The sequence below is a fragment of the Carassius auratus genome, chromosome 21 (assembly GCF_003368295.1).
Source record: "Carassius auratus strain Wakin chromosome 21, ASM336829v1, whole genome shotgun sequence".
Lineage (NCBI taxonomy): Eukaryota > Metazoa > Chordata > Actinopteri > Cypriniformes > Cyprinidae > Carassius > Carassius auratus.
This window is the reverse complement of record NC_039263.1, coordinates 9,310,569-9,338,478: the sequence shown is the minus strand read 5'-3', so window position 1 is coordinate 9,338,478 and position 27,910 is coordinate 9,310,569. Positions and strand designations below refer to the sequence as shown.

Here is a 27,910-nt window from a genome sequence, read left to right as displayed (position 1 = left end):
AAAAAAAAATTATGACGGTGGGAACCTGGTTAAAAAAAAAAAAAAAAAAAAAAAAAAAAAGTATTTTTGTCCATTTAAAATTTTCTTTAATTGTCACAGTTTAAGCACAATGAAAAGATATTTTTTCCAGTCTGACGACAAACAGACATATTTCAGTTTTCTTTCTTTTTTGCACTGTACATCAAACAAATTAACAAGCAACTCTAAATACATACTCTTGCGAACATGCTTCCAGAATACAAACCAGTAAAAAAAAAAAAAAAAAAAAAAAAAAATCTTAAAACAATATTAAAAAGTGCATATTAAAATCCCCCATGTCTCTTTTTTGTTGTCTTTCACAAAACAGAACATTAGGAAGGAAGAAACTGCACCAAAGTCAGAAACAGACAGAAAATGCACACACACCCATGGTAAAGTATACATATCATACACATCCACAAAATATACATACACAGACAGAGGCCCATAAACTCTACATTCTACAAGTATCACAGAATTGTTCCCATTCTCATTAAAACCACCTTGCACACACAAAATAATCTCACATCTGTAATAATTTTACACTCACAATTACGTCATTCATTTCTGAATGCATTTAAACATCTATGGCTCTCCTTCTACCCTTAACTCTCTCTCTCTCTCTCTCTGTCGCTCTCACACACATACACCTCCAGAATCCAATTCAGTAGAGGACATTGTGGTTTTCATTAATAGTCTGATAATGTAAAGGATGAAATGGTAATGTGTTACCATAGTATGCAAAGAATGACCTGATAGACACTGTGCAAAAAGTTTATCAGTCATAACATTTCATTGTTCATTAAGAGCAGCAATTGTATTCTACTCAAATGCTGGGTCAGGATAACATGATTCCATTTTTATGGGCCATCAACCCCACCAAAAACATTCAAATCACATTGTGCTCTAAAATATCCACATTGTTTGATTTCCAGTTGGATAAGGTATGAGGTATGTGTGTTAAGTTAAACTAATAGTTCACCCAAAAAATATTATTCTGTCATCATTTACCACCAAATCCCATATAACTTTGTTTCTTTTGTGGAAAAACAAAAGACATTTTGAAGAATGTTTTTGTCTACACAATGAAAGTCAATGGGGTCAATCTGGCCCGAACCTTTAATTTTAAGGGGAATTTTATTTTATTTTTTCAAAATAACTTATAGTCATAAAGGTCTGGACAGCCAAGAGACAGACGACAGATTTTTAATTTTTGGGTGAACCATCTCTTTAATCACAAACTCACACTGGCAGGAACAAACACACGTACACTCACACATACAGAATAAAAAAAGTCACATAGTGTGGTAAGGGTCAATGGTCCGTTTCTTCAGCCTCTGCAGGGGATGTGTCCTCCCATACTGTTGGCGTGTTGCCACGGATATCAAGGCAGGAGCAGGCAACGGGGCGTAACCTGCTGCCTCCTGTGCATTATCCCGCCTCCAACACTGATTGGAGGGTGGGGAGAGTGGCAGTGGTATGGGCATGACATCACAGTCACTATATTCTGCCTCTTCAGTCTCATCATCATTCTCTGCATGTCCGAGCCTATGAGATCCAGCGGAAGGATCAAGAGAGGCAGAAGAGGAAGGGAGAGCAGGAGTGCAATGGGGCAAAATGCGTTTCTTTTTTGAGGTATCGTCACTAAACAAGTGGGAACGTGGCTTACTGGTGGGAGCAGAGAGTAAGGCAGGACTTAAGTCAAGCTCGCTCAGGTCAACAGGCGAGAGCTCCAAAGACCCCAGTTTGGCTAACGAGGCCGAGCGCTTCATCAGTGAGGGTGGGGTCAGGCCAGCCTGCCGGATCCGAGCCTCCATCTCTTTGGTCCTCTGTCGCGCAGCCCGGCCCTTTCTTTGCTCCCTTCTGGACCATGGTTGGCTGAGCCATCTGTCCGAGCAGCCACTCACCTGCCAAAGGAACGCCCCGAGCTCTTTCAGGGTCTCCCAGGTTTCCCTCATGTCTTTCGGACAGCGCACTGGAGGAAAGTCGGAGTCTGTGTAACTCTCCTGCTCGGTGATTCCCTCCAGCTGTTGAACCATGGCCAGAGAGGAGCCAGATGAAATAGAATGTCTTTGTCTTGAGTGCGTGAGGTCGGTGTTCATGCGCTCTCCCTCCCTGAGTGGTCTCTTGCTCTCTCTTCCTGTTCGGTCCTCATCAGCCAAAAGACTCTCGTCTTTGTCCACCTTGTCCGTGTTGTTCTGAGGCTGGTGATGGCGTGTTGACACAGTGCTTGGATCAGGTGTGAGGTGTGTGTGTAATGAGGTCTCCTCAGTTTTCTCTCTGCTGCTGGTGTTGACGGGGGAGCGTCGTGAGGGACACGTGGGGGCCGAGGATGCCGGTGTCACTGACGAGACCTTCTGCTTGATCTTCTGCTCAAGCTCCCTGGTAGCTCGGCGCACTGTGCCCTTTGGCCAGTCACTTTGCTGGTCATTCCCATGCTCCACCTTCTCCTTTTCAGCTTCCGCTGATGTGGCTTGTGTGAACTCCTCTTCTTCAGTGCTGCTACTAGAAATAGGTTGGCAGGTAGGAGGGGGGGTAGGGGTTACACTGTGCAGTATGGTCTCCTTTTCTGAAACTGTGTTATGGACTGAGACACTGCTGCTCTCCTGTAGCAGAAAAACAGGAGCATAGGGTGGTTATTTGCATTGAATATATACACCTTCATTGTTTTGTTTTTTAAAGGTGAAGTGTACAATTTCTATGCCTCAAGTGGCGAAAGGTGGAAATGCACAAATGTGAGTGGTGCATGACTGTGCTAAACTCAAAGCCTTGATACTAGGGTGTTTGGTAGTTGCCAGTAAGTTACTGTGTAATTGCTTTGGTACTCGGGGTGGTGGAATAAATTCCTAGATCGATACAAAAAAAAGCCATGAGGCTTTGTGTCAACGAGTCATGTGACTGTATTGTTTGCTTAGAGAATAAAAGAAAACATGTTTATCTAGTCATTTTGAAATGCAAGAGCCAAGCAATTATATGTATATATATATATATATATATGTATATGTATATACAATTATATGTATATATATATATATATTTATATATATATATATATATATATATATATATATATATAGTTTTTTGCTGCAATTTACCCAAAAGTTAATTTTTTTTTTTAAATTTAATATATATATATATATATATATATATATATATATATATATATATATATATATATATATATATATATATATATATATATATATATATATATATATATTACATTCGCAGAAAGGACGAAAAAATAACTAGTGCTAAAAGTTTTTAGTAAGTCAATATATGTTTAGGGTACTTTTAGTTTAAACAAGGACATTAAACTGAAACGGTATGTTTTTTTACCATCAAAAAATTACACACTTCACCTTTTGCTCTAATTGTGTATGAAAACTGAATGCAACTGCAGCAGACCGAACAACACCATGACAGATGAAGGATCTCATGCAACATTTCTCCTCAACGGTGGGTGGCAGTGTGGGACATGACACCATTCAAACATGATTGTTGTGAGACACAGTATGGCAACGGAACCTGATTTTAATAAAGTTTGGCACTTACTCTCAGGAACATTATTCCCTTGCTGCAGGATGATAACATAATATTAAGACAGATGCATGCAAAGCTTTGTCCTGCTGTCTAAATAAAGCATTTATAGTCACTCATAGAGGTTTCATGTATTTCATTGATAATTAACATACAAGTAAATAAACTCCTTTTGTTCACTTGTGCATTTTGGGTGAACTATCCTTTTAAGAAATTATAAACAATTATAGCTTTGTAGGGTTAAACAGACATTCCACCCAAAATGCTGTCATGATTCACTCACCCTCGTGTTGTTCCAAACCTGCATTATTTAAATGTCTTTATTATTCAACTATCTTTCATTCGTGTTCCACAGAAGAAAGCCACGCAGGTTTGGGATGACATGAGAGTGAATACATGATAAAATGATCAATCCCTTTTAGTGAAGTTTCCAAAACTACACATTCCCATAATTGTTCAATACCACCTTACCTTTTTCTGTTCGTCCTCTTTGACAGGGTTGTCAGGAAGTAGCCGTTTCGTCTCTACACTCGGGCTTTTGTCCCGAGGTGTCTGCAGCATCGCCTGCTCAGAAGTCCCACGGATCTGACCCTCTTGAGAAAGACCCTGGAACTTCTCTCTGGCACTGAAGAAGTCAATGCGGTCTGTGCTTAGAGTCAAGGGAGGGGTGGTCGAGAGCCCAGCTCTGTGTAATGTAGCACTGGGGTGGTGGTCTTCATCACTGCTGTAACTAAGCCCTGCACAGTCCGTGTTAGGCACTTGCTGGCTGAGATCCTGCAGCCCTGAAGAGTCTGGGGTTTGCATGCATGGCTCAGGAGTCCTACTCCTAATGCTCACAGATGAGAGCACCTTTGGACTAGACTTCTCCAAAGGCACAAGATCGGATACCTGAAGCTGCTCAGAGAGACCTTGCTTGGCCTTTGCATCTGAGAAAAGCCTAGGGGAAGAGGGTGGGTTACGTACAGCGGCGGGTGGATGAGGATGACCTAACGGGACAGACTCTGCAATAGTCATGGAGGTAACATCGGATCTGACTTCTGGGAGCACAGTGGCAGCCCTGGGTCTGGGGAGGGAAGGCGTCTCTGTGGGTTCATGAAGGTTGTCGTCTGGGTTCCCCAGGCCATTGTAAATGTGGGTATCTGGCCAGGACGTTGTATCGGGCTCTGTCCGCTCCTTAGCTTCAGTAGCACTGGATGAGGTGGGTGTGAGAGTCTGCAGGTAGAGCTCCTGTATTGAGGGTGACGTCTGGCCGAAGGTCTGGTTGCGGGAATTGGAGCGGCCGAGAGATTGTGCAGCAGTGGCTTTACAGAGTGGCTCGTGGTGCTCCGACAGATCACTATCCGAGTGGGAACGCCACAATTTATTGTGTCTCTGTTTGCTAGTAAGGAGAAAATGAAAGGTTGGGTAAACAAAACATTCAGGAATCAGTATAATTGCTGAAAACACGAAGGTATAAAAGAACTAGAGGTTTAAATACATTTTTGTTGCTGATAAATAATTTGGTAATAATTTGGAAAAAAAAGATTTTGATTATAAAAGTAATCCAAGTCGAATAACTGATTGTGTGTTGAAATAAATTAGTTTTCTGTGTTTTTTCTTCTGTGCAAAATTAATATTTTGGTGTAAAAAAATAAAAAATTATAACATAGTCCTGCAAGTGAGCACAGAGTCACTCACAGCACGTTTGTCTTATTTCACACCCTCTGCTCTTATCAGCTAAGTGAACATTGACCGTAGTAACACATTATTTACAGTATATACATGTCGGCTTGCGATATAAGACTGTAAAATGACAGAAATGTCAACTGTGGTATAAAACTGTATCAAAAACTGACTGGGAGTTTTGTTCATCTTAAATTGTCCATTTCATGAAGAAAGGATTTTTCTTGCTTGTGCGTCTTCTTTTTAACATCACAAATGTTTATACAGTCACTTTTAATCAGTTGAATATATCCTTGTAATATACAAATATTAAAAGAAAAAAAATTCTTATAGACCCAACAACTTTTGAATGGCAAACCATTTATGCAAACCAAGCTACAAAAATGGGTCACTCTGAAATAGTCATAGTTATGATTTTAACATTAATATATTATCACTTAATTGCCTACACTTACACATTAAGTATTTAGCAACATGACCCGCCACCACTGTGTATGTCACAAATACAATTTTTGAACTGCTTATAATGGGTCAGAAAGGCGATGGATCAGAGCTTGAGTGGTTTTGTCAGACCTAAAAAACATGAATAATTCCATTCAGTGAATTTACAGGAAGTGCAAGTGCATTGTTGCACATGCATAACCACCCACACCAGAGCCCACATGCACAGACCTACAACAGAGACGCAAGAACACAATCAAAGACGCATTAGTTACTAAGTGGAATGTGGTCAAACAGCCACTGTAACTTCTCAATGAGTACAATCAGAGCCCTGTAATCAACTGTGAAAAGAAACATGTCATTAAAATGCAAGTGAATAAGTCTGCGGTCATTAGAGTGAGTGACATACCTGCAGGTTTAAATATTTGAGCGCACACAGACATTTCCTGCTATTCACATAACTACACGCATTCACATGGCGCATTTACCTGGCCTCCAGGATTCCCTGATACTCCTCCAGCTGTCTCATGAATGATGGGTTGGGTTTGGTGACCGCTCGCCGCTCTTTAACATACTCAAAGGCCTGCTCCAGATCCCAGCCGTACTCCTTCATGGCGTACGCAATCACAGTGGAGGCAGAACGACTAACGCCCATCTTACAATGCACCAGACACTTTGCCCCAGCTTTCCTGTAGGTATTATATTAGTCTTGTGTTAAAAGATAGATGAAGTGCTAGTACTGTCAATACGAAATTTTTTAGTGAAGCAAAACTAAAACACAGGTTAACAATTAAGACAATTAATTAATACTTTATCTGAAACCAAGGAGCACAGAAAAACAAAAAGAAACGTTGGTTCTTTTATACTAATACTAGTGTTCACATTGCATCAGAATTACATTAATTTCAACTTTCTCATTGAAAAACTTGAATGCCTTTGTTGAACCTGTAATTTTAACTGATGAAAATTCTGTGTTCGTCAGTATTCCTGTTAATGTATCTTTATGAGTATTCCTTGATTTTTTGTACTGGATTTTATTTGAAGTTCTTAATCATTTGGATTTTTAGCAATTGTATTGTTCATTGGTTTCCTAATGTAAAGTTCCTTGAAATCTGTTGAAATGGAAATTCAGATTTTTGTTTCACTCAACTGTTGTGACGTTATGTTAAAAGAACAACAGCAGCAAAATGGCAGCAGCCTCAACAGTAAAAGCTTGTTAGAAACGATGGGGAAAATATTTATTTGACCCCCTGCTGATTTTGCAAGTTTGCCCACTTACAAAAAATTAAGGGTCTGTAATTGAAAATAAACATATAGAGACAGAATACCAACCAAAAATCCAGAAAAAAACACATTACATAAAGGTTAAAAATTGATTTGCATTTCAGTGAGTGAAATAAGTATTTGATCCCCAAGCAAAACATGAATTAGTACTTGGTTCAGAAACCCTTGTTGGAAAGCACAGATGTAAGGTTTTTCTGTTGTTGGTCACTACGTTTGCACACATCTCAAGAGATGGGGTCATAGTTATAATTTCTCTCCCTCCAAAAACAGCTCAATTTTTATCTCATCTCACCAGAGCACTTTCTCCCAAGCCTTCTCTGAATCATTTCGATGTTCATTGGCAAACTTTAAACAAGTCTGTAGATGTGCCTTCTTGAGCAGTGGAACCTTGTGGGTGCTGCAGGATTTCAGTCCATTGCAGTGAAGTGTGTTACCAATGTTTTGCTTGGTGACTGTGGTTGCAACTGCCTTAAGATCATTAACAAGCCCCTCCTCTGTAGTTCTGGGCTGATTCCCCAACTTTCTCATGATCATCCTTACCCCATTAGGCAAGATCTTGCACAGAGCTCCAGACCGCGGACAATTGATGGTGGTTTTGTATTTCTTCCATTTCTGAATAATCGCAGCAACAGTTGTCTCCTTCTCACAAATCAAAAACATTCACTCACTGAAATGCAAATCAATCTCTAACCTTTATATAATGTGTATTTCTGTATTTTTTTTTTTGGTTGGTATTCTGTCTCTACCCATTAAAATAAACGTACCATTAAAGATTACAGACCCTTCATTTCTTGGTAAATGGGCAAACTTAAAAAATTAGCAGGGGATGAAATAAATATTTTCCCCAAAGTACCTAAAAAATTGTTTAATTTGCTGATTTATTATGGTCAGTATTGTAAATGCATTTTGGGATGAATTAATCAAGCCTCTTTCATGCAGAAATTCCATAAAAACACGGACAATGTGTCCCGGTATTTGTATCCAGTAAAGACATGTGACATTACGATTCGATGTGTATTATGTGACTGAGACGCTCTGTTTCACTTAAGCTGGCAAACAATCTCAGCTTCGTTGCAGATAGTGAAAAGCTACCATATTTGCGGCATTAAAGTTTGCATATATTTTTACATTACAAATGTTGATCTGCCTTCAAAATACCCGGTACAAGAGTTGCATGATAACATGAGTCATTCCCACACACATCCTTTATGGCATTGGTTCTGGCTTTTTTTCACACAGAGCTCGTCCTGGGACTGAAACCAGTAATGTTACTAGGGTCTCCAACCCATTATCGATCCCAAAATCAATTCTGGGTCATATCTGCATTCATACAGAAGACACTCTTGCCAATTTCCAGCAATTTTTTATATATAAAATTAATACATAATGAAAGAAAAGTGATTATTGGAGATTATTATTAATTTATTAGTCAAAACTGGATATCCTGTATATTGAGCCAATACGGACCTAGTGCTCAGTTCCCATGTTTTTACATTAAGATCTCTGATAGCTGTCACCTAATGCTCGGTCAAAGTTAGTCTTAAAAACATAAACAGTTTTTGGGAATTTATAGGACATTATTTCAGACAGGAAGTAAGGTGGGAGAGTGCTATATGTCGGTGTGCTGCCCCCAAGGGTATTGGCGCAGACTTAAAAACATAATTTAATTAACGTTTAATAATATCTCTAAATAAATTTCCATTTTTAATACTGTACAATATTGTCCAATAATAAGTCCAAAATCACTTTAACATTTAAACATTTTCGTTTTATTTTAATGTTTTGAATTTTTAAGTGTGAATTTTTCAAAATTGAGATTTATACATCACCTGAAAGCTGAATAAATAAGCTTTCAATTCGTGTAGGGTTTATTAGGATCTACATACTTAAAAATAAATTGCGTTAAAAGTTGTCCAAATGAATTATTAGCAATTCATATTACTAAATAAAAAATTTATTAAATAAAAAAAGTTTTTATCTATTTACTGTAGAAAATGTACTAAATATCTTCATGAAACACGATCTTTTCTTAATATCCTAAACATTTTTGGCATAAAAGAAAAATCAATAATTTTGACTCTATGGCTACTGCAAAAATTTATACCCCAGCGACTTAAGACTGGTTTTGTGGTCCAGGGTCACACATAATAAAAATTATCATAATTGTATTAGCTATCAGTTTAAGTTTAGGAACACAACCATAGATGGATCAATTTGCAGTTATGAGTGAAACCAAAATGATTGAGAGCAGAATCTCACAAATGTGGTATAAGTATTTAAAGTACTTGTATGTAAAATTGTATAACAATTACAGCTAGAATACCAGAGTGTTTTACTCCAAAGTGAGCATTAGGTGGTTATTCTTACTCACTTGGCTCTAGAGATGAATTTATAAGTGTCATTCCAGTAAGCCAGCAAGTCTGTGGCCTCTTCATCGTAAACCCGGATATTGTGGTACTCAAATAGGCTTGGGAAGAAGTTATCGATCTCCCGCGTCACATTAAGGATGTATTGCACCCTGATTGTAAACACAGACATAAGCAAAAATCTGTGTAATTATTAATGCCAAGAAGTGATTTCAAAGAGAATAATAAAGGATAACACAGGTTTATGGCTAAAACTCACCCGGTGTTTTGCAGCTCTTCCAGATTAGATGCATTCCATTCAGAACCCTATAATTATGTGCAATCCAAAAATCACTTGTGGTACAACGTAACCGAAATGAATATTTGAAATGTATGCGACATAACTCTCACCAGGTAAACATGCTCAAAAATCTCTGTGGGCCTGTCCATCTGGCCCAAGATGACGATCATCTCATTATCAATGTACTCCTTAAATTCCCGTAGGTTACACACCATCTGCATCTCCAGCTCTGTACGGATCTAAACAGAAGTGTGTGTGCAGGTACAACTTGTGAGGGAAGCACACATGAGAAGATTCTACTGAATGAATCATTCAGGAAGTGATTTTTAGCATGTGTATTTGGATCATACATCTTTAGAGGTGACGTTCTCAAGGTCCTTCTGCGTCATGATTTCTCTCAAACGAGTCTTGATGAGTCTCTCTGTTCTTTCTCTCTCAGTTGGCCTGGAGACAAAAAATAAAAAAATAAAAAAATAAACTTTCATATTTCTGTTAACATTTCTCCACTTAAAATATTTTTTTTGAGAAAATCTTACTCATCCTTTGGTACAACTTACAGCAAAAGATATATATTAGGTAATCTATTAACTGTATATAAAGAAAGAGTCTTGTTCTAAAATATAAAGTTCTATGATACATCAAAATTGGTGTTGGTTTGCTAAAATTGCTGGACCATTTACAAATTAGTACTCACACTTCAGAGAAGAGCACAGGTGAGTCTGCTCGGTGGGACTCCACGTCCTGCATGGCGTTCCACTCATTGATGCAGGCCTGATCTGAAGACACCCGGCTCTGGTAGTAACTCACCCAGGTCAGGAAGAGGCTGCCTGGGAAGTAGCTATGACAGCGGGCCACTTCACAGGCTTTATGAAGAGACTGCAGGGCAGACCTGAGAGAAAAAGGTGCTCCATATCAAAACATGCCACCATATCAGGGTCGGGCAGATACTAAATGGTTTCTTAGGCACAATATCAGATCAAATATTTAATCAATATTAGATCAAAAGCTTATGCAACAAATTAAGAGCCTAGGGATGATAGATGACATGAAACTACTAGATTTAACAATAACTGATTTAACAATTCAATTATAATAAGCTCTCATATTGATAATTCTTTCTTTTTTTATATATGTATTTTAATTAAAAAATAATATTTTTTTTCCTTTTACCATAAATGCATAGTTAGTTTTTATGAAAATAAAAATAACCAAATATGTAACAAAACATAAATAATAAAATGAAAATAAAAATAAATCAAATATGTAAGAAACAATAAATAATAATAAAAAAATAAGTTAGTGGAACAATACCATTTTTTTAAATAGAGGCCAAATAACTTTTTGACTATGATTTTTTTTTTCAATATGTAACAGTATCTGAGCAAAAATAATTATAATACTTTTCAGTAAAACTGTTCAAAATATTAATGCATCACAATTTGAGCAACTGAAAATGTCTGGCAGAAATATAAAACAAATCTCTTTATTTTCAATTTAAAAAACTGAAAGCTTTCATTTTATTTACAAAAACCTATTTACTGAATCTCAGGATAAAAGGGAAAAGCACCCACCACATGGCTTGGACTGATACAGGCTTGAATACGTGAATCTTGTTATCTGTAGACACACTGAAACCCCTGTGAAGACAATAGAAGAGTGAAACACTCTCTGAACAACCTGCAGGAGAATCAGATGTGTTGGTTTTTAACAGATTTGTCACACATACCCGTCACCATCCAGGTGGATCCGCGTGTCACTCCACAAAGGAAGCACCATGCCTATGGAACAGGAACTGCAACAAACACAGAATGCAATTAATTTGTAGTTACTATATGTGACACTGAATGACAAAACCAGTCTTAAGTCACTGGAGTATATTTTTAGCAATAGACAAAACAACATTGTATCTAAAATCATTAGAATATTAAGTAAAGATCATGTTCCATGAAGATATTTTGTCAATTTCCTACCATAAATATATAAAAACTTAATTTTTAATAAGTAATATGCATAGCTTAGAATTCATTTGGACAATTTCAAATGTGATTTTCGCAGTATTTATATTTTGCACCCTCGGATTCCAGATTTTCAAATAGTTGTATCTCAGCCAAATGTTGTCAGATCCTAATAAACCATACATCAATGGAAAGCTTATTTTTTCAGCTTTCGGATATATAAATCTCAATTTAGAAAAATTTACACTTAAGATCCAGGGTCACATATTTGATTGGTTTAACAGTAAAAAGAAGCAGCACATCCAAACCTGTCGGAGGGGCTGAAGTCCATGCCCAGCACCACACTCTCTTCTGTGTCCTGTCTGCCATTAGTGGAGACCACCACCATGTAACGGGTGCACTGTGGGAAAGCACTCTCCACCCGCACAGCCTTTAGGAAGAGAGAATTAATTTAGAAGAAACATTGCATCAGGTATTTTAGATAAGGCTTTTGACTTTTTATGCTATGATTGACATTTTCCCCATTTTGGATTCTTGTTGTATGTAAAGTATTCAATGTAGTGTGAGCTGATTTTGGTCATGCTGTGCCCAAAAATGTGTGTGTTACTGTGTGTGTGTGTTAGGGGGGTACTCACCAGACGGATGTTGTCCTCTGGCCGCAGTAATGTGAACATTGTCTGTAGGTGCTGCTGAAGGTCTCCTGCTCCAAAAGTTCAAATTGTTTATTAACTATTATTAATCACATTCTTTTTATTGCCATTTTGCACATGTTGTCTAACGGATTCCCTTACCTGCATGTTTGCTGCGCTGTGCTGTGATTCTGGAGGAGCAGGTGGAGGAGGAGGAGGAAGAGGAGCCATTTCCACGTGGAAGGAAAAGGGCAGCACCTTTTACTGTTAGGAAGCTTTCACTGATGCTGAGGACAGAGAAGGAGAAAGAAATTGAAATATAGTGTATATCTGAATATAAATACATTACCATAAAGCCAGGGGTCAGTATGTTTTTTGTTTAACAGTAAAGACATCCATAACGTCACAAAAGATTTTATATTTAAAATAAACAATGTTCTTTTTATATTTCTATTTATCAAAGAATACTGAAAAAAGTGCATTTTAAACAAAAATATAAAGCAGTACAACAGTTTTCAACATTCATAATAAAATTCTTTAAAATATGCGAAACATTCAACGTAAAAATTAAGAGACAGAACCTAAAAATCTACAGAACAGAAAAACAAATGCTTAAACTTATTTCATTATGCTGGTCCGTTTCGCAGAGGTTATTTTGTGAAATTTTAAAAAGTAGTTGCATTTAGAAATCAGTTTATTCTTAAACAAGCCAAGAGAGGAAGACATCAGTGTCTATTATGTGAAAGAAACACTGTGTTATTTCGATCTTTTCTATGAATTCTGACGGGTTTTACATCCCGAGCGGAACATGAGACACTGAGTTCAGTAAGGGAATATGGGAGGACTCCTTTTTGAGGGCATTAGCTCACACACCGAACTCTCTGTGCAGGACACAAACAAGAACACTCTGTTCCCCATCACTGCGACAGCTGGGGGATCTGTGTGTGCGAGTTTCTGTTCTTTGAATAATCCCATGCAACATATCTCCCTTCAATCAAAGACATTCAGACTATGCAGACTGTAAAACAGTGAGTGAGTGTGAATAGCAGAGAGAACAGAGAGGTGAGAGAGGCACGGATTCATTTAGAGCATGTGTGCCTGTTGTTTTGAGTCATGTGCGTAACCATTTCCCTTTTTATGAGGGTGTTATTGTAGGTTGACTTCAAAGTATGAGAATGAAGTATTATGGCAGAATGCACATGTGACTGTGTGTCTAAAGTCTGTCACATCTTTTTATTGATCTGTGTTGTTAATTATGAACCGGTTACATTATTTTTTTATAACTACTATAAAAGGACTGTTTTTATTAATAAGATTTTGTTTTTGTAGGATATTTGGCCCAAGAGCTTTGTAAATATTAACAATATATCAAAACAAGTTTATGTATTAAAAAAAAAAAAAAAAAATATATATATATATATATATATATATATATATATATATATATATATATATATACCTATGTATACACACATTTTAATTAACATCTTAAGTATAAAAAAACAATACAAAATATATAATGACTATTTATTAGAACAAAACCCAAACTGTACTGTGAATATGTATTTTAACAACGTTATCATATGAACCAGTCAGTAATCTAACGGGATAGTTTGGTTTTGTGATTTATTTATTTGTGATTTAATTAGGGCTGCGTGAGAAATCGCATTTAATGTGCATTAAATGCGATTATATTTTGTGTATGTTAACGCAGCTTGTCAGTGAACCTCAGCTCTGTGTAGTAAATCTCCTTGTGAAATCACACAGGTGATTGCGATTTACCACGGATTGCAGAACCGGCTATACTGACAAGATGCACATTAAATATCGAATGCGATATTGTAGCCCTAAATTTAATATTATAAGTTATTTTCTTCTGCATTCTGTACTTTGACAAGTAAAACTGATTGTATTTAATATTAAATTATTAAACTTGTTATTAAAAAGAAAAATATCGAATGGGGTCTTGCCTCCATCCACTGGTGTTATTGACTGGATTGAGGCAGATATAAATGTGAGTTGTTAGAAGATCAAGTTGTGGCATTTCGATTTAAAAAATAATCTTTATTCAAAAGTATTTAAAGGTATTTAAATTTCTGATTGTTTTATCACACAAAGTTATTGAATGGCTTCAGAAAACTAGCATACAAAACAAAGAAAACACAAAAATATAGATTTTTTTGTTGCTGTTATATCATTTTGGAGCTGAACAGCTTTTTTCCCCTTTCATTATGGACAAAAATTATTTACTTTCCTAATTCATGGAAGAAAGAAGGGTATACAGGTTAGTAAGAGCAGGACGGTGAATTAATGATGTAAAATATTGGCTTCAAAAAGGAAACAAACAACACAGTAACTGTTCTTGGCTTATTTGCAGTGGAACATCATAACCTGTGGTTTAGAGAGTGAGCAATCTGAAGAGACTCAGAGAGAAAGTTCCCATTTAAATCATAAAAATCCTTCTACCCTGGAAAACAATTTAGGAAATGTGCAAACTATTCCATGAATGGCCACCACAGTAACTAACAAACTCAGAATAGCACACAAATAAAGAAGCAGTTTGACGGGTCAAGAACTGTCCAATCACACTTCAATCTACGGTCCTTTCTATGCTCGCACAGTACAACGACGACATACTAACACATGGTTTCATTTAAGCAGTGGTTTGTGTGTTACAGCAGGAAAAGGGAGGGCAAAGAAAGAAAGGCCAGATGACAAGTGTGTAATGGTGAACCGAACAGTCCATCAATGTGTGTGCACTGACAACTTCAAGACTGAGTCATTATTGAAAGCAGCCCCCCACATTTCGGAATCAATTTTGATCTTGTTCATTTATATGAATCAAGACAGTCTGCATATTCAAAAAATAAGTTTGGATAGGGTTTATGTATATATAACAGCTTAATAACAATATTTATGTAAAGACATAAAAGCCCCAGATCACACTTTGCAACAGTGCTATCCATATTTACATGTATATACAAACACTGATCAAATTGAAGATGTTTTTTCCACATTTAAAAAGAGATTTGTGGTGTGCAGTATGCTTGAACAGATTGAATGTATTGTTTTTGCATAATGATAAAAACGTGTGTGGCAAGGACTTCCTGTTTACTGCGAACAGGAAGATGATGTAGGAGTAATGTAAGGTGAAAGACTATACTTTGTTTGTTTTGACTGTCTCAATCACCATGTGACACAACATGCGCCACATACATGTAACATGCTTCACAGATTGGAAATCATCTGACTATAGTTTATATTCAGGTCCTTGATAAACTGAGCATCCTTCATTACAGGAAGTAACAGTACTTAGTCATCACAGATAAAGAGCTCAATGGAATCACAATATAACTGAACTGAAGTCTGCGTGAGAGAGAAAAAAAAAGAAAAAGAATGAACTGAAATGTATAAAACTATTAACTTAAAATTAAATTAATTCATTTTAATAAATAAATAAATAAAAGAACTCCCAAAATAACCAAAATAAAATTAAAAGACAAAAGAGAATAAAAAAAAAAAAAACGCATATTTTGGTATTGTTTTTTTTTTTTTTACTTACAATCGGCTGATGTTGTCCTGGTACACTAATCCGCTCTGCAGCAGTATTTGTATTCCATTGTGTGTAGACGGGCATTCTGTGGAGGTGCTTAAAGAAATCGCCAAACCACCTAAAGTCATCCTTTATGTCAGACAGTGGTGAGGAAACCCTCACTGAAGCTTTCCCATCCTTTTACCACATGCTGAAGAAATGATTAAACACATGGGCAACTACTCAAGTTCCTCCGAGCAACACAGCGCTTGGATAAATGTATTCAAAGCAAATTCAGCGGTAACTCATTAAAAACTACATCATGTATTAACTAGTGCTGTTGTGTGTAGACTCTCTAAGTTCGGGTCTCTGGTGTATCCATCTGCTCTGTGAGTAAATACAGGCAGACACTGAGATGGTGGGCGGAGTCAGGACAACTCCTTATCAACCCACAGAGTAAACACAAGTGAACTGGATTTAGAGCTTTATATTGCTTTATTGATTCCCATATAATAGAAACTGAAACATATTTTACATTTTCGCATGACAAAGTCTTTTAAAGTCATAAGTCTTTTTAAAGTGATTTGCTAAATGACTATTTATTAGTCTAACCGAATCATAGTGGTTGTGATAAACCTAAAATGTCTACTACAGTCTAAACTGCATTTGAATTAGTTTAAATAAAAACATGAGACTAGGGACAATGTAATGTAATTATCTTAAACAACAAAGCGTATTTGATGTGAACAAAACACTGAATGATAATAGCCTCAAACTACATGAGACCTACACACTGAAACACAGTTAAACAATGGGGGGAAGCTAGAAATAAAAGTGAGGAAACTGCAGTAAGTGCTTTTAAACAAACTATGAGCTCTATATGTGTTTGTTCGATCGAGGCTGTCCTATTTTTAAATAACACAGGAAAGATGATGGAATTTCCATTGGTAATGATAGCAATCATGGGAACCCTTGGTAGGGGACAGGATAGTTCTTTTCCCATGGGTCGCACTCGCCCTTTGTACTACCCAGTTTCCTCTAAGCTACCGAAATCCTAAACCAAAGGTGAAGCACAAGGCCTGTCTAAACACTCAGGTCCTGTGACAATGTGCTATGGCAATGTATTTAAACCGTTACCGGTTGCTAAGGCCAACAAAACACAAATACCGCTTTTGTCAGAAACTTGTATAAACAAACAAAAATAAATAAATAAATAAAATAAAAGATTAGCAAAGCATTATTTGTTGTCAATTCAAACATTCTGCACTGAATTTTGATCACAAAATAATGATGTAGTTTTGTTCTGTAAAAACCTTGGTTGGAAATGAACAGGGACTCAAAATTAACTAAAATGAACAAATTTACAATAAAGGGGAGACAAAATTCCTCTTTACAATAAACAAATCTATTACAGCTGTCCCAATTAAAGTAAAATGTGAAAATGAAAGAGAAAAGTTGATTGTGCCATTGCATTTAGATCTGCTCTCCCTGCATCAAAGTTCTCTTTACGTGTTTTGCAGGGTTAAGCATTTTAAACAATCAATCTGTTTCTGACGAGCTTACGAATCTAATGGCCAACTAGAGGCATTTGGATGAGTCACCGCTGTAAACAAATGACTGAATTTTGCACTTTTGAGAATTCTCTCATACATTGGGTTGGGCGATATGGCAAAAAATGTAAATTTAATTTTTTTCTGAACATTTTACCGATTGTTGATTTTTTTTAAGCAATTTTTAACTAGCCAACTTGAAAATGTAACTACACCATGATTAAAGTAACTAAAGGGTTAATAAAGAAAATCTTTTGCAAGTGCACCACACATGAAATTGTCAACATGATACAAATGTTAAACAAATCACTTGTTAAATATCTTTGCTGAAAAAAAATCTACAAAATACAACTACATCTTGTACTAACTTGTCTTATATATGTTATATGTTCTGAAATAATACAAGGAGAATGCTTTGTATCTCATATGTCAAGGTAATTCAAATTAAAAATTACTTAAAGTACATCTTCCTGCATGTTTTTCCTATTCCACCCTGCGCGTTGTTTCTTTGTTAACACAAAAGCACATTCTGTGTGAATGCCGTTTAATGATATGAGATCATACGGATCATTCTTTTCTCTTTACTGTTATCACTGGCATATTGTCAAATTGTCGAATGGGGCTTTTCCACTGCATGGTACGGCTCAGTATGGTTATATCATGGCTGTAGAGGTAGCGCAAATATAACCACATGTGATTAATCCCGCCCACTCTAAACTCACGTTACTAAACTCCAGTGGAGATGCAAACTGAGCCGTGTTGTGCCGTACTGAGCCATACCGATGCCGATCAGCAGTGGAAAAGCACCATAATTATAATGAGTGGCAATATTTCTATTCAAAATTGCGATTCCTTGATAAATAATAATAATAATAATTGTGGCAAAGAACTGAATTCAAATTAATCTATAAAAATCAGAAAAATCGCCCAGCCTTACTCATACACAACAAAGTGCAGATCAGATATAAAATATTTATTTTGCAGTATAGACAGCTTCAGTGATGACAGCAGGAGCTGTATGTTAACATTAATTAGCTAGGTGTAGGGGTGGTAAAATCTAAATTATTTTTTTAATCAGCTTTACTAGTTGGTGTGTTGTCTGAATGACTTGTCAACTAAGTGGTCTTGAGGTATTCCTCAGTAATTTGCTGGTTTCAGGTTCATATCAGACATACTTCTCAAGGGTGTTTACACCGTACGTGTTCTTAAAGAAAATTTTTCACAATTTAATGCATGTTGCAAGACATTGCAACAGCCAAAGATGACTGTTTGCATGTACGGCTTTACCAGTAATTTTTTAAAAAGGGATGACTTTCACGAGAGGGATTTACTGTGCAAAAACTAGAAAACTAGTCGTCTTTTCATAATTTAATTAGGTTGATTTTTTTTATCCAAATCATGCTCATCATGGGCTGACTTTGGCCCAATGCTTCTACTGTATAGGAATCAGTCTGATTATTTTGCATACAGCAGTTATGTTACGTAACGTATGTTAAGATACATCTACATTTTCACAATTTTCATGGTGTGTGTGTGTGTGTGTGTGTGTGGAGGGGATCTTTCTGAAATTGTGGGAATGCTATCAGTAGCACACATAAAACACAGCTGTTCATACAGGAAAATGTACCACATCACCTGTAGACCATCAAGGCTGTTAAACTAAAGGCTACAGCATGTTATCAGAACACACGTGACTGAACCTGTGTCAATATGTATTTTTCACAGTAGAAAGATTCTATTTATACACCTGAAATAAACTACAAAGTTTCGTACACAACTTTTTAAAATGTTTTTTCTTTTCTTTTAGCTAACAAAGGCTGCATTTATTTGACCAAAAATGGAATATTACAATTTACAAAAAACAATGAATAATATATATATATATATATATAAAAAAAAATTCTGTTTTAAGATGTAGTGATCTGATGGCAAGCTGAATGTTCAACAGTCTTCAGTCAAATGATCATTCTATGCCAATATTTTAACGTCCTTATGTAGCCGAATCTGCTCTGATTTGTTTTGCTGCCTTCAGCTAGCGCTGTGACATCGGCTGACCCTAGTTACATGTGGTTTGCCTGGCCATGCATCAATCAGAAGAGAGGCTCATGAATATTAATTAGACAGGCCAAAATCAACCTGTCCTTAGCAGACCTCCTGAGAAAGGAGCTGTAATATAATGAGATGGTTTTTGGTAATTATACCACAAGTATATATTGTTAAGGACATCAAAACCTAAAATAAAATTTTAATTTAATGCATTCTTGCAAGATAAAAGTATTAAAAAATTGTTTTTTTTAATCCTCTAAAAGGGACACAGTAGGGGTGTAACGATTCACTTGTTTTCTCGATGCATCGATTATAAACCCTGACGATTCATATGCATCAATCAAGTAATCGATTTAAAACGCTAAGAATCTAATGAATCTATAGCGATTCAATGCTTTTAAAATATATACACATTAAATTACTACACGAACGAATTAATGGTGACCTTGAACAGTGTTTGTGCCTAGCATCTATTCTACACGTGCTCCACTATTACAGCTCGAGACACAGGACTGTGCTCGCGCTCTGATGCAGCTTATGTGTGATCTCTCCTCAGGACTCATGGCCAGTAACACTAAAGTGAAGTAGCTTTACTTTTCTGTAGATGGTCAATGGCTCTCTGCTTCTTACCAAAGCCATTACCTGAGAAGTCAAAAACTGCATATTTATTGAATGGACGGAGCAGAAATGTAAGTGTCTAAATCATACGCACAGTTCCATTGAATGATAAATGTGTTTATAAACCGAATGTACGAAGGAAATTGTTAAAATAACCACAGCATTAACAACGACCTTGAAATAAGAGCGCAAGGTTTATCTGATAATTAGATGCATGAAAGTTGGGTTCGTTGCTTTAGCAAAAAGACATTGGCACATTTCTCTCATAATCAACATTTGCTGATGGGGAGGAAAAGTTAAAAAGCTACTATAGCATTTTATTCTGTGAAAATGAGATAAAGAAGTTTTCACACTGAAAGAGAAGTGATCTTGGTCTCATAGACTTGCCAGGCTTTATCTGCAGTTAAACTGAATAAAAGCAGAATGAACTGATGAAACGCTAAGAAAAAAAAACACAATAAATAAATACAATTTATAAATGATGCAGTGCTAATTGATATCATTTATTAGAGTACAGAAACTATAAAGTATATTATCTACCTTATTCTGTGCAGAAAATTTAAATAATAGCTAATTAAATGTAGTAGCCTATATAAAACAATCATAAAATTGCCATTAGGAAAACATTTTTTGATTACAAATGATTATTGTCGAGCAGTGTATTTTATTTCTTACAGCAAATTAAAAGTACTAAAAAAGAAGGGAATTCACTGTAAATAATAATAATAATAATAATAATACATACGCTACATACATAAAATCATTATATTTGACATTTCTGTCACTTCTGAAATGATGGCTACGCCCCTGGTGTGATGAAATGTTAGCTTATACATAATACTTTTAATTCTCTTTTTTAAATTTTTTAATTTTTTTATCTTGGCTTACATACATTTTTACATATGTCATATATATAGCATTATTAAACTAGCATCTAACAATGGACAAAAGTTTTTTTTCTTCTCTAACCTATGGCCATAAAGGCTGCTGTAATTTGCCCCCTGACTAAGCATTTACATAATTTAGGGGAAGCATTTAAATAATCCTGTGAATGCACTTAAAGAGTGCAGAATCAAATCGTTTGAATCGAAGCGAATCAAATGTATTTGCAAAATTGAATCGAATCGAATCATTTTAAATTTGCAAAAATCGTTCTTGAATTGAATCGAAAACCTATGAATCGAGAATCGAATCGAATCACTGCCTACCCCAAGATTCGCAGCCCTAGGACAAAGGCACAAGCTAAGTTGACCTAGAACAAAATCTATTTTATCTATTTTATTAAAATTTTTAGCAAAAGGTTGATTTACTCAGTATATGTGTTTGCTGACAATTCCAATTAAATACTCAATTCTGCAATGAAAGATGTTTTATTTTTTAATTTTTATATCTTATTAATCTTTGGTGAAATAATCCTCTTCTAAACCATTTATTAACACAGTTTCTCAGACTTGATTAAACAAGTCATATTTTTCTTCGGGCCAGTCTAATGTTTCCTGCTTAGAGACACAAAGTAAGTCCAACAGTCTCAAAGTAAATCTATAACGCTGACTTACACCTTTGCAAATACATTATATGCTAGATCAGTCATGAATGTACTTGTCTAATCTCTGCAATACCACAAACTACATATTTAATCTACCAGTCTCATCCTGCTTCCTCACAGGTTTTCACTGACAGCCGTCTCCATCTCTGTTTCGACTTGTTCTAAATGCAGCTCTACTCACCCTTCTGGTACCATTCATCAATGACTAATAAAACTATTCCAGTACATTGCTTGCAGTCCAATTCTTCATAAAACAGAATGTAATGGTCTGTTTCAAGTACCTCCAGACAGTAGAATATTTTTCTGTGCCATGTAAGAAATATACTGACTGAAATAATTATATTAATGAACCAGTAAGAACCAGTAAGGCCAAATATTTAATAAAACTCCAGTGGTTTGGTTTTGTGTCAGCTTTAGTCAAACCCATCTATTACAGAATATATTCTGCTGCCACATTAAGTGGAATAATTAACATTTTTACAGTGATGTAAACAGGCATGCACACACAGTAATACTTTTGGGTTGGAGATAAATCATATACTGTCAAACTAAAATATTCATACACCTTCAACATTTCTCACATTACCCTTGTTTATTTGCTATAGTTTATAAATATGTTAAATTGTGTGAGAACAAACTAATCTTGATAATGTCAGATAACTTTTATATATGGTATGTAATGAATTAGATTGAACAGCTGTTAATTGGTTAATTTAAGTACACATCAACCAATTCCCAAGCAATGCTTAATTTTGTCTGTGTCATTTTGGGGTATAATATGTCACAGTTTGCTTTATTTTGCTATTCTCACTTACACATATGAAGTATAGTGTCCTGCACCCACTAGTAAACAATATTTCAAAAATTATATCTGCTGTCTGAATAATGTTTAGTTTGCCTGTATATACTTTACTATTGTTGAATATGAAAGAAATGAGAAATATGGTGGGAAGCAGAGGCTCTAAATCACAACTTTTATGAAAACACGAGTAAAGGCAAAACTGGCTGTACTCGTTTGTTCTCTGTGATAAGCCAACACAAGAGGAAAGACCACATCAAGTTGTCGCAATATGATATCACAGCTATCATCATGATGATAATGTCCATGAAAATTCGAGCTGCACTGCAATGATCTGTCAATGTACAGCATGTCTGTGTTTTTACAGTGGTCTGATGGCATATTCAATAACACTGACATATGAGAACTTCCTATCACATTCGATCCTCTGCCAGAACTGGAAGTGCACTTTTATTCTTTTAGTCACATTTTAAGGATGTCTGATTAAAATGTCACCAGAAAAAAACTATATGATATGTGTGCATGAGACAAGAGCAAGTGACGTCTCAGGTTAGGACAGAATGCTATTGATTTCTGACACAGCTACTGACTAAGGATCTGCGCTTCCATAGAGCTAGGATATCTTTAGACAAAATGATCTTGTAACATTGTAACCGCCTAAAGGAAAGATTTTGATACATCATTTCGACTTTTTAATGGCATCATGAAAGTGAGAGTTTCTTTGCTCTCTGTCAATAAATAAAAGCAATGTATTGCCATTATGTAATAATGCAGGCGTCATTAGAAAGACATCCTTTTGTGGAGGACGTCCTTGTTCATGTGACTGCCTAAAGCTAGTGTTATACTTTCCGCATCCACAAGTCCTGTATTGTATGCTTGACGTAAAATTCGAGTCTCTGCACAGACATCCGCATGCCTCCCATATTTTGTGACAGCAGGCTTTAAAAGCACCAATTGCAATAAAAAAATAGAAATTCTGTAATAAACAAACCTGCACACTTATTGTGGCAACTTTCTTTGACTTAGTCTATGACTTTATAAAGCAATGGTTTTTATGACATCGAGGCTCCTTTGAGAAAGGTTTCAGAATGAGGTTTTCTTACCTTCTGGGCTGAGATCGGCGGTCATCTTCCCCACTGCCAGACTCCTTTAAAACAATAAATAAAAGGAAACAGATTTATTATTTGTATTGATCTGCAGCCTAACATACTACTAATATTGTAACTCTCATGCTAAACTATTTGATGAAACTGCAATGTAAACATTAGCATAAAATTAACCTTTAATATTGGGGTCTTTAAAAAAAATCAGTTCATGCAGAGACAGAGCATCCAATATGAACGATGCATTTATATAGAGCTTTATTGTGTATTGTTGTACACCCAAAGCACTTTACAATAATTTGGGGGGGAGGGTTCCCTCATCGACCACAACCAGTGTGCTGCATCCATGGGATTTTTAATGACCACAGGGAATCAGGACCATGGTTTTCAACGTCTTATCCGAAAGACTGTGCTTTCTGACAGTATAGTCCTCATCACTACACTGGGCCCTTATGACCCACACACGCTACAGGATGAGCACCCCCTGCTGGCCTCACTAACATCTCTTCCAACGGCAACCTAGTTTTCCAAGGAGGTCTCCCATCCTGGTACTGACCACCAGGCTCAACCCTGCTTGGCTTCAGTGGGCAACGGTCTTGGGCTGCAGGGCGATAGGGCGATATGGCTGTGGTATATGCTGTATTGTAACTTCACTAGGTTAGCTTTAGTTGAATTTAACTTAAGGTTGTATTTTTGCTTAAAAATATTTTTAATTTCACAAAACTTAAATTGAGCTCAAACAGTGATTGAAAGATGCCCTTCAGTACTACTGTGGTACTCCATGTATAACCCCTAGTTTATTATAAAATTTGTAATAAATGCACTTAACCTCCTAGTATGATAAAATGTCTTGTTTTTGCACAGTAATTATTTTGTTCACAAAATACTGAAGAAGCCATCTTGCTTCATAAACTGAAAAATAACCCATAACTTGAACAAATGCATTTACTTTGTTTGGGTATTGTCCTGTTCTGTGCTTCTACTATTGATCTGTATAATAAATTAAAGCAGATTTCTTGCCAGTGATCAATCATTTTTTAAAGAAACAGTTCAGAGTAGCATAGCATCTTTATTCAAATAGTAGAACATAAACAGACAAAATAAGGCACAATATCATATTAAGAAATAGTTTGATAAAGGCTGACAGGATATTTGGAAGATTGCTTTTCTCATGACACAACACGCTCTCTAAACACTGGAAATTTCAACCACAGCCTACTTGTGTGGAATAAAAATGATATCGCAAAAACAAGGGTCCCACCAGTTTTAGGCCTGATTTAAAATGCACTGCATCTGTAAGACTTGGATTTGCCATGTTTGGAAATACACTGAATGCAAAAGACGGGTTATCATTACAGAACAAATTATTTCAAGCAACTCATGACAGACATGACCCTAGATGGGAATGATTTTGCATAAACACAAATGAAAGCTCGGTGTTTTGCATTATGGAAATGTTTTGCTGCACGAAATCTGCGTTTCAATCATTTGGTTTTGAGCAGCAAATGACTGTCAATTCAGACCTCCTAAATATTTGACTATCCAATGAATACCTTAGTCATAAGCACAGTTCACATAGGAGTCTAGTCGAAGCACAGTACAGCAAACCAAGCCCAGACTAGTATTAACCGATTTCTCACAGATATCACATGATACAAGATCTTAGAAAGACAACAAAATCAAATATAAGAGATAATACTTGTCCACTGCTTAACAGAACATGTTTAGCAAGCAGGTTGGAAGCCTTTTTAAAGCATACTTCTCAAGAAGATAATAGTGAAAGTAGATATTGGATCCTAGAACAGCAACTGAACAGACAACACTGACATGTCTTGCAACTCAGTAATGGTAAAATACTACTGCATATTATAATAGGTCTTGTCTTTTACCCTTACATACAAAATGACCTACAAATGCTAACATTCCTCTAAGCTAAGTGAATTAGATGGATGTCAAAGTTATTGTTTTAAACATTTATTAAATGTGTTGTCTAGTTATCTGCTAGGAAATTATAGATAATTACAATAATTTTATTATATCAACAGGAACGGTTTTTAGTAGTGAGGAAAAAGAATTAAAAAAAGTCATATAATTGAATGAATCTAGTATAAATTCTATAAAACAAAAATAGTTTGTATTCGTGTTTCTAAATTTTAAATTAGATTTATTTTGAAGATACACAAATAAATCTGAATTACTCTTTATGCTTGGACATCTAATAACAGGTGAAAGAAAGAAAGAAAGAAATATTAGGAAAAGACAAGCATATATATATATATATATAGGCCTGCATGGAAAATAAATAGCACCTGGTGAGGGTGTGTCTGACAAGAAAATTATTAAATATTGAGGTTTTATCTATAAATTTACCTCTTTTACGTTAGTTTGAGCGAAAATGCCGTCTCCTGCTAATGAGTCTAGTTTTACACATTTATAATCCCATTTCACTATCCTACTGTTTACTATGATTGGATCAGTTTTCGAGGGGACAGCTGTGTTTACTTCCTGCTTCCAAAACGACTTTCGATTGAAGACCTATCACATCGTCATCGTCCAATTTGCATATGAATATGACATATTTGATATATTGTCAAAAAGAAGCTTTGAGTCACAGCCTAGTCTTTGGAGTCAATTCAGCAATTATTACAAAACACTTCCTGATTGTGGCATGTCATTGCAAACCGGTAGATTTAGCAGAAAATCTCCACGGTTGAGATACAGCCCATGTCTCACGCTCGCCAGATATTTGTTGGGCCATATGGACAACAACGTTATTCCGAGTCTATATTTCACGCATGCGTATTTCTATGGCGTCTGAGGACAAACGGAGTATAGTAAAGAGCGGAAATGAACCCAAAAAGTAACGAGGCGGTAGAAGGTGTCGGAGAAAAAAAAAGATGCGAGTCACTTACCGAAACGCACGGGCTGGAGGTTGCGCTTGGAGTAGGCGACCGCTGCACAGTTACCAACGCCATTCAGGCTCCGGTAAACGGATACCTGAGAGAAACTGGCGGTGGCGAGACAGACATAATTGTGTCAGGGGATATCAGCGGCAGTTCGTCCTTCTGTTGCTAGTGCTCTGTCGCGCTTCCTCTCTGCGACTGCTCTGCGCATGCGCCAAAACCGCCAGCTGTCAAGATTCAGTGGCCTCAAGCCATGGTTAACTGTGTGTATTGAAGAAGCAAGTGAAATTTTTAGTTAAACACCAATATTCATTAAAAAGATTTAAGAAAAATTAAGATTTTTTTTTTTTTAATAACTCTTGTATGTCCGCTGCTATTTAATTAATAGTCCACCCAAGATTAACATTGTCATAATTTTCATGCCAAATGTAATTTAAACTTGTATTACTTTATTTGTTCTGTTGAAGGTAAAATAATATATTTTCAAACATGTCATGGTATGGACTAAAATACAATGGAACTCAACGAGAATAATAAAAAAAAAGTTTGATAAACAACATTAACAGACGAAATAAATTCATGCAGGTTTGGAACAACATGAGGGTGAGTAAATGGGGAGAGTATTCTTCGTTAATTAAATAGACCAAATAAATATAAGATATTCATACATGCTAAACAAACGTACATAACATCTCTGTTATTTCAGATGATGTGTGCAGACAGGAAATGGGTTTGCAGACAAGCTGTGTCTTTTCTTTTGCTTGTAACCTCCACTCCCACACTGCTGTTTCACAAATGCCAAAGAAAATGCAATGTAGTTCATGTGATACTTTCAAAGATGAACAGATAGTACACAGTGTTGCTTCATGGCTGTAATCATTTGACACACACAGCTTTACCCAGTATGTTAGTGGAAACTTTCTCCTCCCTTATTTTGCTCTATTTGCATCTAACCATTCAACCACATCCATGGATCCACTGTTTACCTAAGTCTCGCTAAATTGCATTAACAGTGAGAGTAGAGAAAATGAGATTAGGATTACGGCAGGTATAACAGAGCTTGAGTTAATGGTGGGATAAAATGGAAGGAATGCCGTCCAATGTATTTAACTTCTTTAAAATCATTTCAAATATTCAAATCAGTACATAGCACAACACACATTACAAATAATAATAATAATAATAATAATAATAATTATAATAAATAAATAAAACCTATGCATTTACAGAAAACCAGCACAAATGTAAACTCTTGTTTTAAAATGGGCAAAAATCACATCATGGACATCTACTCTTAATATGCCTGTATGTCTATACACATAAGACATAATAGAAATAAAGACTGTTTTACTCAATAACAAGATACAACATAAACCACTACACAGTAGACACACTTATAATCAAATCAACCTCTGTAATATATGTACAGTATGTGACATACAATAGGCATGCTGTATATACATGGGCCTACTTATTAGAAAACAACATGAACAACATTAGAATTCAAACATTCAAACATTGGTAACACTGTTTGTTATGTAAGACGGTTGCTAAATGAATAAAATGTGTGCTTTCTTTTTTACAAAAGCATGATCCTAACTTGTCTGGGGTGTGGTGCTTGGTGATTTAGTGCAATAC

General features: G+C 35.9%; 1 protein-coding gene across 2 annotated transcripts; it reads right to left on the bottom strand.

Moving 5' to 3' along the window:
- Positions 1–63: 63 nt before the first annotated feature.
- Positions 64–26,509, bottom strand: ssh2b (slingshot protein phosphatase 2b). Of its 2 annotated transcripts, XM_026195751.1 has the most exons (15): positions 26,282–26,509; positions 23,370–23,413; positions 12,338–12,462; positions 12,182–12,246; positions 11,855–11,976; positions 11,318–11,383; positions 11,163–11,228; positions 10,286–10,480; positions 9,942–10,035; positions 9,702–9,830; positions 9,571–9,617; positions 9,317–9,463; positions 6,150–6,350; positions 4,030–4,936; positions 64–2,624 (listed from the first exon to the last, which is right to left on the bottom strand). In XM_026195751.1, the coding sequence occupies exons 1-15, from the start codon at positions 26,342–26,344 to the stop codon at positions 1,314–1,316; spliced, it is 3,582 nt and encodes a 1,193-aa protein (XP_026051536.1). In that variant the 5' UTR covers positions 26,345–26,509; the 3' UTR covers positions 64–1,313. The 2 variants fall into 2 exon arrangements, with proteins under 2 accessions (XP_026051536.1, XP_026051535.1); XM_026195750.1 differs by lacking the exons at positions 23,370–23,413; positions 26,282–26,509 and adding an exon at positions 15,738–16,916.
- Between the last annotated feature and the right edge of the window lie 1,401 nt (positions 26,510–27,910).